The sequence below is a fragment of the Zonotrichia albicollis genome, chromosome 22, assembly GCF_047830755.1.
Source record: "Zonotrichia albicollis isolate bZonAlb1 chromosome 22, bZonAlb1.hap1, whole genome shotgun sequence".
NCBI classification, from domain to species: domain Eukaryota; kingdom Metazoa; phylum Chordata; class Aves; order Passeriformes; family Passerellidae; genus Zonotrichia; species Zonotrichia albicollis.
The window spans coordinates 4,448,834-4,461,360 of NC_133840.1; the positions used below are offsets into that span (position 1 = coordinate 4,448,834).

Consider the following 12,527-nt stretch of genomic DNA (forward strand, 5'->3'; position numbering starts at 1 on the left):
AAATCCCAAGCACTGCAAATCCCTCTTAAGCTTAACATGCTTTGATTTAATTATTAATAAATCTTAGGAGAAAAAAAATCTGTTCACATGTCTAAACCTGCTATTTTGTGGAGCATCCTGCAGTACGTGTGCTGTTAAGATTATATCCCGCAGCCAGATTAGATTAAAATCACTTCAAAGAGAGGTATTTATTTATTTATTCCAATCTAATGATTGTTTTCCTCCAGAGATATGCTTTATCTTTTTTTATATATATTTTTTCAAGACAGAGCTCGCTGTGCTGCGTTTGCCAGTGCACAGAATCTGTTTAAAATGCAGTTTAAAAAGTGAAGTTTTCATGGTTCACAGCCCTCCATGGCTGGGTGCTACAGCCCACTGGTGAGATCACTCTCCAGTTTGCAGCTGACTGGTTTAGATGACGGTGTGACTGACCCTGGTACAGTGCAAACCCTCTCCATTCCATTCCCCAGTATCACAGTGTTCATTCTTGGAGGGTTTGGAGCTTTGCAGGTGCTGGTGCCCGCACAAGTCGCCACCATGGAGCCAGATCTGCTGGTGAGGAGTCCTGATGTGCCAAGTTCAGTTCATCTGCAGCTCTGGACTAATTAGAAGGAATCAACCCAAGCAGGAGGGGCTGATGCTGCCAATCCTGGTTTAGCCAGCAGTGCTCACCTCAATCCCAAATATGTGCCAGGGATTTCAGTTCAGTTCAGCTGGTGTGAGTTGGAGTTGTCCATGCCAGATCATGCTGGGGAAGAGTCAGTCAGAAAGTAGTAGCCAGGTGCTGAATATCTCAAGGGGAATAAATGTTAATTAATTTCTAACTAGAAAAAATAAATGGGGTGCTTGTCAAGATATTTCAAATGTGTTTGTTTTCAAATACTGAGATCTCGATTATGAAAACCGGTATTGATTTCACAGAGAAGAAAAACTGAAGCAGGATTTAAATTATAATAAGAAATTCAGCAATGGAGTTATGGCTAGCATTTCTGTACAAGTCTGAATTAATTTTTCTAATGCTCAGCAGTGACCTAGATGTCACCGATTTATTTACTGCAAATCAAGCTGAAAGAGCGATTTTAGGCTTCCACTTCAAATTATTTCTTGTAAGTCCAGTATTTCCTTTAAAATTATTATTGCCACCCCAGTCTTTTATGAACCTTTGGCATTACCTAAAACGATTATCTGCCTGCAGGAACAACTTGCCTTTATAGCTCTCTCTAAAACATTGCGCTCCATACTGGAGCTAAAGCTTCTGTAAATACATGTTTTGACCTTCAAGGAAGCACTGCTGTCATGTAGCAGGAGCCTGGCTATTCCGAGGTGAATGCTGTGACCACTCCTAATCACTTGTTCTCTCTCCTAATGTGCCATTATCCTGTTTATTGCTGTGTGCACCTCGCTGGGGCACTTGAGCCAGAGGCTTTCTGAGAGCGTCACAGTTGAGGCTCTAATGAGCGTTAATGATGGAGCAGGTGAGCAAAGCCTCCCCTCACCTCGCTGCCAGAAATGCTGCTCCCTCACTCAGAGCACGGCTGGGCTCTTGCAGGGCTGCACACAAACTTGCCATCAATTAAATAATGTTTTAGACACCGACCTCCTTTGGGCCTGCAGGGATAGGAAGTGAATCCTTGCTTGGAGTCGAACGTTATTGGAGTAAAAAGGTGGATGCTCAGATGAATATGGGAATAGTGTGATCTGTTTTTCTGTCTACAGTGAAGGCTCTTAATTTTGTTTGTCTGCTTTTCACTGAGAAATAGGTCTTGTTTGTGCCAGCCTTCTGAAGTTGATGAAATGAGGAAAAAAGGAAAATACAATTATTATTTTTTTCTTGCTGACTGTGGGTGTTTCTGTTGCTTACTCAGGTAAAGCTCTGACAACTCACAGTGGTTTTGTCTTCTGATTAAAAGGAGCTGGATTCTTGTTTTGTCTTTTTGGTCTTGCTGGGCATGATTTGGGACGAGGAGCTGCTGCCCACAGGCTGTTTGCAAAGTTTCACTGAATGTTGTGTACCCTCAGTCACGACTGCATCTCATCTATAAAGGCTGAGCAACTTTGCAGTTCCTCAAGCAATTCCTTGATGTTGTGGATGTGACAGGTCTTCAGTCATCATTTCTGAAAGACTCCAAGAATTCCATCTCCTTCAGAGAACCAGAAGAAAATCCAGGTTTAGCTTTGCTTTACCAGGTTTTACATATCTTGGATTTTGGGCAGTGCGGATTGTTGCTGTCTCCTAGGAATGAAATGGAAATGGTAGAAATGTGTTTTGTTGGTGGTTGTGCTGTCAGCCCTGCACCTTGCTGAGGTGCTGTGTGTGTTTCTCACGGCGCCAGGTCTGTGTTACTCTGTGTGGGAAGGGTGAATGGGCACCAGCCTGGATTGTCAGACTGACGTTCAGTGCCCAAACCTATTTCTTTTAGCCACAGTGGCACCCAGCAGGCTCGGCCAGCTTTGGGCAGCACTCAGTGAAGATGCAGAATCTCTCATAAATTAATATTTGTATGAGGTTTCTTGGCTGTTGGTTTAATCAACCTTTGCGTGTTGAGCTGAGGAGATGCATAAACATGGAGCTAATGAGCTGTACACAGTGAGTAATTGCTGTGCTGCAGGAAAGCTTCGTGTCCACACTGTTCCCCCCAGTGCTGCCAGCTTCCATGGGCACTCTGACCTGTGCTGCTGGGCTCAGGGGAGGTTTTGCATTCAGAAAATCTGAAATCTGCTCTGGGAGGTTTCTGGAGCATGAAGGTGGCAGTGCTGACAGTGTCACATCGCTGTCATCGTGTTGCTTGTGCCGTCTCAGCAGTGAGACTCCTTCAGAAGTGGCCTCTTAGAGGTTTTGGCAGATGTGGCTTCTCATGTCTGGGCTGGAGCTTTCTCCTTCCTCCCCTTTTGATCTTTGAATGCTTTCTCAGTTGTTTTAATTGGGGTTTGTGAAACAATGACTAAAATTAAATCAGCTTACAAGTCTTGAATCCTTCAACTCTTCCCATGTTTTGGAGGTCGTATAACAAGTCCCAAAGCCTTTCTAGCTGCTCCTTAGATGTTTTGCTCTGTATGGCAGCACTGATGCTTCTGGACAAGGAGAAAAAAATCTGATTTGTCCAGCTTGGTTCTGTCACCCTGTTTCCCAGAACTTTTCTAAAGTGCTGCAGCCAGGGGAATTTGAGCAGGGGCTTGGACCAGATGGCCTCTAGAAATCTTGTTCCAGCTTAAATCTCTGTAATTCTAGTAACATAGGACACTTAGAGCCCCAGTTAGCCTTGTTGCTGGGATCCCTCTTTGCACAGCAATGGTGGGATCTGAGGGAAGTTGTGTCATGTTTATATACAAAGAGCCTTAGTGCTCCATTCCAAGGCTTGGTTTCTTAAATGCTGTAGCAAACAGAAGAGGATGGTGGCACCTCTGGAGCCCCTTTGTGCACATCTTGCTGTTACCTGCCCCACAGCAGCTCGGGTTAGCAGGTCTTTGCTGAAATGAAGGAAGTTGTAGCCATTCATCTTTCAGCCTAATGGACCACAGGAATTACAAGCTGTAGCATGCAGCTTAATCTTGCCACAAGGCAGAGTGCTGCATACTTTGCCTTCAATTTATGCATGCCATGCCTTTTTGTTAAGTGCAAAAGAACAGTTGACAGGGTTTCTCCAGAGAAGTTGCCTTGGTGGATACCAGTGCATTTCAGCATAGTGAAATGAGTGATGGTGGTTTCCTTACCATTCATAACAACCACCTTTGAAATGTGAGGACAGAGCTATGGATTATTCTGTGTGTGTCAAGCAGCAGAGGAGAGCACAGCAGCTATTTTGGTTTTAACCCTGCAGATGACCCAGTTCTTGAAGTATTTCCGTTGCCGTTAGGAGATGCAGTCAGGGCTGGAGCAGCGGTCGCACAGCTGTGCTTGGTCAGGCCTTCACCCAGGGATGGCTCTTTGCCTCTTTCTTTTCTCTGTTCCTCCTTGTATTATAACTTTGAATTGTCTCTCTGTTGTTGCAGTGTGCAGAGGAGTGAATGCCCCATGTTGTGTTAGTGCCTGTCTGCCATGCTGGCCTGTCTGCCAGGACCAGGCGACCTCTCCTTTCAGCTTCTTTCTTACACGCAGATGAACACTGGACTTCAGAAATGTGAGTGATGTTTTGTCTGCAGGATGTGGTTAACTGTTAAATCTGGCTCTGGTACCGCTGTGACATAAACATTTAGGATACAGTGGAAAAACTATTTTATGTAGAGTCTTTCTTTTGTTATGCCTTCAAGGCATCTGTCAGTAAAGGCTCTGAGAAATGGCTGTAGAGGTTCATGTGTGCAGCTCCTCTGTTCCTGGCTCTGAAAAGGTTAATTTAACCACAGCAGGATGCAGCAAGTGAGGTTCCTGTGAGATTCGTGCCTCTCTGCTGAAGAGGTTTTGTGCTAAAAGTGTGCCAGCTGATTTGCTTCTCAGCACAACTTTTTCCTCAGTCTTTTTCGCTTCCCTTCGTGCAATTACTCGTAGACACCAATAAAAGTTAGATCAGTCTAATGCAAACCTTTTGAGGTCAGCAGCTCTTGCTCTACATACCTGGGGCTTATACTGCAAATATTAGTGAGCTAGCCTAAATTACTAAAGTTCAAAGTTTCCATCTTCTTCTGATGTCTCTTTGGTGCCTCTGAAAATGTGTCTGAAGAGCGCTCTGATAATTCTTTTTTGATAACTTCAGTCATTTTTTTCATAGTTGTACTGGTATTTTTAAGAACAACTTGTGCTTGGGAATGTAAGTTTATTGACTAGAGGTTTTTTTAACTCTTACTCTGTCTCTCCTCTTTATCACTGAAGTAGCACACTGGTTGTCAGCTGAAATTTCAGAAATGCCAAGATTTCTGTGTAAGGTCTGTGTACTTGGTTCTTAGGGCTCTGACCTGTCTCTTGTGTTTGAAATGTGCCTTGGGAGATCTCAGTTTGCTGATGCACTCATTGCTTTTTAAACCCAAGTGATTTACAGTCCACTTGTAGCCAAATTGTTCATACAGTGAGGCTTGTGATGCTGCAGAAAATAAATAGGGAAGATAATTTTGCACTCAAGAGTGACCTGCTCATGGTCATGGTCCTGCCAGAAGTGACTGACACGGTTCACATACACACCTGAGCTCCCCCACAGCACTTCTGCTGACTCCATGGGCTTGGTAATTATAGTATCACCCAACAACAATAAAAATCTTCACTCACCAAAGCACTGGGGATGGCATCAGACTGGGCATCCCCTCCTTTCTCATTCCTGTTTCCAGTGTGAGCATTGCCTGTGGGGTGAGGATGTGCCAGGTCTGTGCATTGCATGAGATTTCTTTGTCAGAGCTGAGTTCTGAAAGCAAAATGTTGAGGTTCATGTGAGGGCAGCTGTGCATAAATCAGGTATTTGCTAATTACAGCTTTACAAGGCAACATGCTGCTGTGTTGGGCAGTTTTCCTCACCTAGTGGTACCTGTGCTGTTTCTTGGAGATCTGCAGATCCATGTGCTGAAAGCATTGCTGTGTCCTGCTCAGTGAAGAGCTTTGGGAGCTGCATTTCAGAGAATTTAGGACATAAAGTAGCTGGCAGGCACGGGCTGGCAGTGGTAATGCTCAGCTGTTGGGTTTGTTCTGATTTTCTGGAAGATGAGGCTGCTGGTGCAGACCTTGCTCAGCCCCTCTGCAGATGTGGGCAGGATTAATTGGTGCATTTCTCTTCTGCTGGAGATGCATGAGTAGCCCAGCCCCTGGCCAGGGCAGAGCTGAGTTAATGAGCGTTTTTTAATGAACAGTGACTTGAGACTTTGATGGGGGGTGGAAGCAGGCTGTAATAATAATGCTGTTGCTTTTATAAAAGCTACAGAATTCCACAGGATTGCCTTTATTCAGACTTACAGTGTTTGTATTAATAATTTTTAAGTGTAGTTTTCTGGATCAGACTTCTTATTAGTGTTTAAAAATCTGTATTAGCTCAATTACCTTTTTTTTTTCATGTTCACTCTCTAATAAGGGGCTTGTTCTTACAAGTGGTCCATGCAGTAGAAGTTTGGGACATTAATATGCACATATTTTTCCTTTAGAAACTGGTGACTAAAGGACTTCCAATTTCATTATTTTTTGTTGGATTCTAACCTAAGCTCAGGCTAACCCTGGAATTCCTTTTCCACACAGTGGATTTCTCACTGGGCCAGTATTGATATTCTCTCCTCCCAGTGACTCCAGTATAAACCTGACTGGTAAACTGGGATATTTGAGGCAAGATTGTGCAGGTTGTGTCTGCAGCTGCTGTTGGATATAGCAGCAATGCCAAACCTTCTGGGGAGAAAAAAAGGTCATTTTTCTCTAACAATGGTGCAAAATCAAGTGAAAGGTGCTTCTTAGGAAGTGTTTTGTTAGGAGGGGACATCAGAGAAGAGGAGATTGGACTGAATATGGGATCATCAGCTAAACTGAGTCTTTTTGGGAGGGTTCTTTCTGTAAAGCCTTTGGAGAAACTGCTAAAATTGAGGGGTGAATGCAGAAGGTGGACACAGCTGGTTCTGGCTTGTCCCAGTGCAGGAGCTCTCATTAGGGTAGCAATCCTGAAGGCCTGTTTGTATTTTGTTTAATGACAATAAAAATTTAACCATAGGCAGCTTTTAAAAAGCAGTGGGTTTTAAAGTCTTAATGTGAAATGCACTTAAAAGATGTTCCATTAGTGCTGAGGTGAGGCAGGGAAATGTGTCTGATTGCATGACAGAAATAGCTGCAGTGGTGAGAGCAGGAGTGTGACCAGAGGAATCGGTTGCCACGGGATTAGCAGGAGTTGTGAACCTGCAGCTCTCCAGTTTATTGGGGTAATTGCTCATATGCACAGCTTTGCCTTATAATAAACATGAAATAATTACTTTTCAATGGAAGTATTCTGCCTTGCATTCACCATTAGGGAGCTTCCTGGAGCTCATCCCATTGTTCTCCTAATGAAGCTTCTTCCTCTGCTGTTGCCTCATCATTTTATTATGGCCTGATCTGGAGTTCTTCCTCTTGCACACAAATGATGATATTCCAATTCCAGCATTTTCTTTCAGCCTATTCTAGCAGGTTTTTCATTCACTTAGTTACCAGAACTAATTGTTCTTTATTGGTTTGTAGGGTATTTGTATGGGATGTTCAGATTCTTGCTCACCGTGTAATGCCTTTCTCCTAATATTTTACTGCCTTAATTACTACAGTCATGGAATCTTGCCTGTGGAACTACTAGCAAAGCACTTTGGGGCACTCAGAAATACATCACCTTCAGGCCTGAGTACCATGGCTGAGTTAGCCTGGAGTAAAAGGAGCATCATCTTACCTGTGCATAAACCAGGTGCTTTTTGGAATGGTGCTTGGGTTCAGAAGATCCCGTCCAAGGGATTTAGAAGGTGGTTTGCATTTGGTAGGATGCCAGACTTGATGCTGGGGTGTCATTTAAGTTTAATTGTGGGGTTATTTTCTCTCAGAGGGAGGAATTCTTCCAGGTTTGGGAGTAGTGGTGTGTCTGAGTGACTGATGGCTGCAGCCTGTTCAAACATCCATGTTTTAGCTGCTTCCTGAAACTTCTGTGTAACAGAACATCAGATGATGGGATAAAAGAATACTCAGTGTGTCTGTTTAGTGTTTATATTTAATTTGCTTATTTGCCTGTAGAAATGTAAACCAGGCTGGGAAATTTTGATGGCAAAGGTGTCTTAAAGTATCTCCTTGATTTTTCATCTGAAAATAGAATGTGACAGTGTCTGCAAGCATAGCATAAACCGTAACGCAGACAGGTATGGGGTCCTTTGTCCTTTGATTCTTCTCTGGTTCATGAGGGGTTGCCAGGGTCATGTCTTGGGGAAGAAACAGACCTTAATGAGCGTGGGCAATGCTAAAAATAAAGGTTGGGAGTTCATGAAAGCCTTGGCTTTTGAGGCAGGGTAATTCTGGCAAATGCCATTCGGAGGCTCTCCTCTCTGTTGGGAGCACAGCAGCTCTCTCAAAAGGGCAGATATAAACACCTGCCTGCAGAGACAGGTACAGGGATGTGCACAGAGAGATGTTTGGGTTAATATTTCCTTTGATTAAGAGAAAGAGATGATTTGTGCCAGTGTCTGGGCAGCACAGGGAGCACAGGTATAACTGGCGCCGTGGTACGAGCTGGAGATGGGAGACAAACTGCTTGTAAAGCTTCTTATTTCACAAAAGATATTTTTAATACTTCCATAATTAACCTTTCTTCTGGTATCCATTCTGTTTTCCATTTCCTGACCTTTCTTTTCTGAAAGTGAGAGCTCTTAGAGCAGAGCTGCTCTCCCTCACCTGTGACAACAGGAAGCTGCAGGATGCAAAGAGAGAAGTGGCTGGTACTCATCTTTTGAGGCAATTTGCTTGAAAGAATCAGAGGTGGATTTTCAAGAGGAAGGGCTGTTTGCCTGGGAGCAGAAAGCTCTTTGCTGGAGCATTAGATTTCCCTGGGTCAGAGGGCCAGATATGGGGCTGGGGTATTCTTGGGTGGATGCCACATTTCCTGTTCTCTCAGCACAGCAAATAGCACAGGGATGCTGAAAATTTTAGGAAAAAGGATGGATTTTTTTTTTCCAGTGAACTGTTTGCAAGGTGAGGTGGGAGGGGGGAATCAAGCAAAAGCTAAATTGGATTGTCAAAGCTGCAAGCCATTATTTGAAGATTATAAAATCAGCAGGAGTCCCATAGGAGTTAAGCAGCAGAGCTGTGGTGGGAAACAGCCCAACTCTCTGCTTGGAATGTGATTATGGCAAGAGACACACACACATTTCCCCAGATTTCTGAAGTTCTTTGCAGGAGCAGTTGGAGCTTGTGAGCCAGGTAGGTATCTGGTAAATCAGAGGAGTGAAACCACACCTCTGTCTCCAGAAGGCTTTTGTCTCTGTCTGGGGAGTAGCATGTTTTTAATCCTGTGAGGTAATCACATCACTTTGCCATGTGATGTGGGGATGTTGTCCTTAGCAAGGTGCCACCTTGAAAAGTCAGCTGAGGAAATAATTGCAGCCATAAAATAATCAGCCTCCTTCCATTTGCCGAGTTTGGGCTGACAAGAGCTTCCTAATGCACAGAAAGACACTCAGTGCTTTCAGATGTCAGCACCTAGGAAAGGAGTGGGGTGTAAATGGAGGCTTGAGCTGAAGCTTTGATGTGTGTAGGGTTTGGTAGTGGGGGGATGCAGGAACTGCTCAGAACCTTCCCCCCATGTCTGATGGAGCCAATTCCAGCTGGCTCCAGGATGGACACACTGCTGGAACAACTGATTTAAGAAGGGGGGAGAAACCTGCACAACTGCAGCTGGAGAGAGGAGTGAGGAAATGTGAGAGGAACAGCTCTGCACAGACCCCCAGGGCACTGCAGAAGGAGGGGAAAAGGTGCTCCAGGCACCGGAGCAGAGATTCCCATGCAGCCCATGGTGAGGCAGCTGTGTCCATCTCCCTGAGCTGTGGAGGTGGAGAAAGTCAGGAGTTAAGCTGAGCCTGGGAAGAAGGAGGGGTGGAAGGAAGAGGATTTTATTTCTCCTTACCCTACTCAGATTGGATTGGTAATAAATTAAATTAATTTCCCCAGGTCTGTTTTGCCCATTTTGGTGAGTGCAATCTCCCCTTCTGTGTTCTGACCCTGTGTTTCTTCTTCCATGCCTGGCTGAGGAAGGGGGTGACAGAGCAGCTTTGGGGGCACAAGGTGCCCAGCCAGGGTCAGCCCACCATAGTATGGTTCCCACCTCAGGATTACAGGGGCTTCATGTTTAATTCATATCTTTCTGATTTGGAATTCCATGGTAAAAATACTGAGAATGGTTTGAAGAGTGATGAGGAGGCATCTTAATTTAAGAGACTAAAATCCAGCCCACCCCTGCAAGCTGTGAGGAATATTTCAGCTGGAGACAATCTGATGTTTATAACACGTTACCTGTTTTTGTCCAACTGCAAACATTCTCTGATGAGAACATGGTTTTGTTTCGCTCCCCCGGGCAGGTCTTGCCTTAAGCTGAACTGAGGCTTGTGTTGGTTACCAGGTAATAAAGGGAATGACGTGTCTGCTCCGTGACCCGCTGGTCTGGCAGGATGAAGTTTCCTTGCCTCTTGAATCCTTGGAGATTTTCTCCCCTTGTTGTGTGACTGTCTTGCCCTGGGCTTGATCCCTTGCTCACCAGAACTGACCAATTTCCTTTCTCCACAGGGGACACTACACAGAAAATGAGATCTGCACAGTATCCTACCCCAGCAGAATTGGATGCTTATGCTAAGAAGGTCGCCAACAATCCCCTGACCATAAAAATCTTTCCGAACAGCGTCAAGGTTCCCCAGAGGAAACACATACGCCGTACTGTGAACGGACTCGATACTTCGGGCCAGAGGTACAGCCCCTACCCATCTCAGGCCACCACCAAAACCGGCCTGCTGGCCATAGTCAAATCCCCAGCCAAGGGAATCATCAAGGACTTTGACGGGACGCGCGCGCGCCTGCTGCCGGAGGCGATGATGAACCCCCCCTCCACGCCCTACGTTGCACCAAGCACTTTATCCCACCCGCAGGCGCTCGCTCGCCAGCAGGCTCTCCAGCATGCACAGACTTTGCCGCACCCCCAGAGCATCCCGCAGCACCCTCAGGGTATTCCACAGGCACCCAGCTTACCGCACCCTCAGGGGATCCCGCAGGCGCTGCCGCACCCGCAGAACATGCAGCAGCAGCAGCCGCAGGGCTTGCAGCACCCTCAGCCCATGGCACACCAGAGCCTGCAGCACGCGCCCAACCCGCTGCTGCAGCCGGGTTTGCACGGAGGCAGAAAGATGCCGGACGCAGACGCGCCGCCGAATGTGACCGTGTCTACCTCAACCATTCCCCTCTCTATGGCTGCCACCCTGCAGCAGAACCAGGCACCGGACCTGAGCAGCATTGTGCACCAGATTAACCAGTTCTGCCAGGCCAGAGCTGGCATTAGCACTACCTCAGTGTGTGAGGGACAGATCGCAAACCCCAGCCCTATAAGTCGCAACCTGCTTATCAATGCAAGTACCAGGGTATCTACTCACAATGTCCCTACACCCATGCCTTCCTGTGTAGTAAACCCTGTTGACCATGCTGCTGCTGCTATTCCTCCTGCCTCTGTTAATGTGCCCATGGTCAATATTAACAGGGTGCCACCCGCCTACCAGAACGAAATCAAATCGGTTGCGTGGAACCAGCACCAGCTTGCACATCTGCAGCAAATGTGTGGGGATGCTGCTGGGCCTGCTGGACTCGCAGGGAAGCACCCTCAGAGAGAGATTGCAGGGCAGAGTTTCCCTGGCAAAACCTCCAACTACCCTCAAGAACTGTGCATGGGCCAGTCCTTCAGCTTGAAGCCCCCCATCGAGAAGCCTACGCCTTCTCCTCCTGTGAACGGGTTGCAGGGACCTTTGCCATATACCAATGGGCACTATTTCCAGCCCCTCTGGAATAACATTCTGCCCACACCCAACAGTGACAGCTCTGGGTCCCAGGACCTCACCATGCCTTTCCATGGGGGACAGCCAGCGGGAGCGACGCTGGATTGTGCAGGAGGAACTCATTACAGAGCTGGAGCTGGCCCATCCAGCCAGAATAATGTGATGCAGACCATGGATTACCTAAGTGGGGACTTCCAGCAGTCCTGCTTCCGAGACCAGAGCATGGCCGTGCTGGGAAAAGTCCATCGGCCTCCCATGAACCGAGCACCTGAACCAACTGATAGTCGAAATCTTCATATTCAACACCCAGGGTATAGATAGGCTGCAGTCACTTTCACAGACAAAAAAAAAAAAAAATTATAGGTTTTAGTCTTAATTTGAATTAATAAGCAAGGCGTTTTTAACTTGCAAACTTGTGTGATCATTATAGTACCCATTGGAAGAAGACATACTGTATATTTAAAGAGCTTTGCTTACATGTTATCTCTCTCCTTTATGCATCAAATATTTAACATGCCTTTTGTGTCAAAGAATTTCATTACACTACTTCACGCCACAGCTGTTTCCTCACAGCAGAGTCCCCCTTTGTGCAGCTTTTTTTTTTTTTTTTTTCTTTTTTTTGCCTTCTGCCGAGCAGCTCCTCGCTGGACTGAGGTTGAGTTGCTGCAGGGTTTTGCAGCCACATCTGTGCTCCAGCGAGGGCGAGGTAGCGTAGCTGCTTCCTTTTCCATCTCAATTTCCTCACAAGATTAAGAGCAACAGAATTTTGTCAGGGAGTAGGGCTTGTTTTCAGCTCAAAAGCCCATTTCATTAATGCATTAAACATTGACCATTTGCACTGTCTAGAGGCCTGTGTAATTGAAAAAGAGCCTACGTTTGAAAAGAGCCAGCTAGGGGTGTGTATTTAGGCTTTAATAGAGGGAGAAGCTTTTCAGCTCTTTCTTGCCCACGTTTACCATTTAGACTTTGTCCAAAGTCATAAGTCCCTGGCAGATTTTTCTGACACTTTGTGTTTTCTGGACAGGGTATGAGGAGGGGAATGGCGGGTTTGGGATGAAGGCAGCCACGTGGAGCTGCCTCTTCTTCGTGTTCCCCCTCCCCAG

At 46.0% G+C, this 12,527-nt stretch overlaps 1 protein-coding gene across 4 annotated transcripts in view; it reads left to right on the forward strand.

Annotated features, from left to right (window-relative positions):
- Positions 1-11,853, forward strand: part of FAM222B (family with sequence similarity 222 member B) — a 33,642-nt gene extending 21,789 nt beyond the window's left edge. For 2 of the 4 annotated variants that reach the window (XM_074556802.1, XM_074556803.1), the window contains exons 2-3: positions 3,991-4,118; positions 10,175-11,853. In XM_074556802.1, coding sequence (XP_074412903.1) covers positions 4,037-4,118; positions 10,175-11,745 — 1,653 coding nt within the window. In that variant the 5' untranslated portion in view covers positions 3,991-4,036 and the 3' untranslated portion in view covers positions 11,746-11,853. The remainder of the gene's footprint in view (positions 1-3,990; positions 4,119-10,174) is intronic. The other 2 variants (XM_074556806.1, XM_074556804.1) reach the window with 1 other exon arrangement.
- The last annotated feature ends 674 nt before the right edge of the window (positions 11,854-12,527 follow it).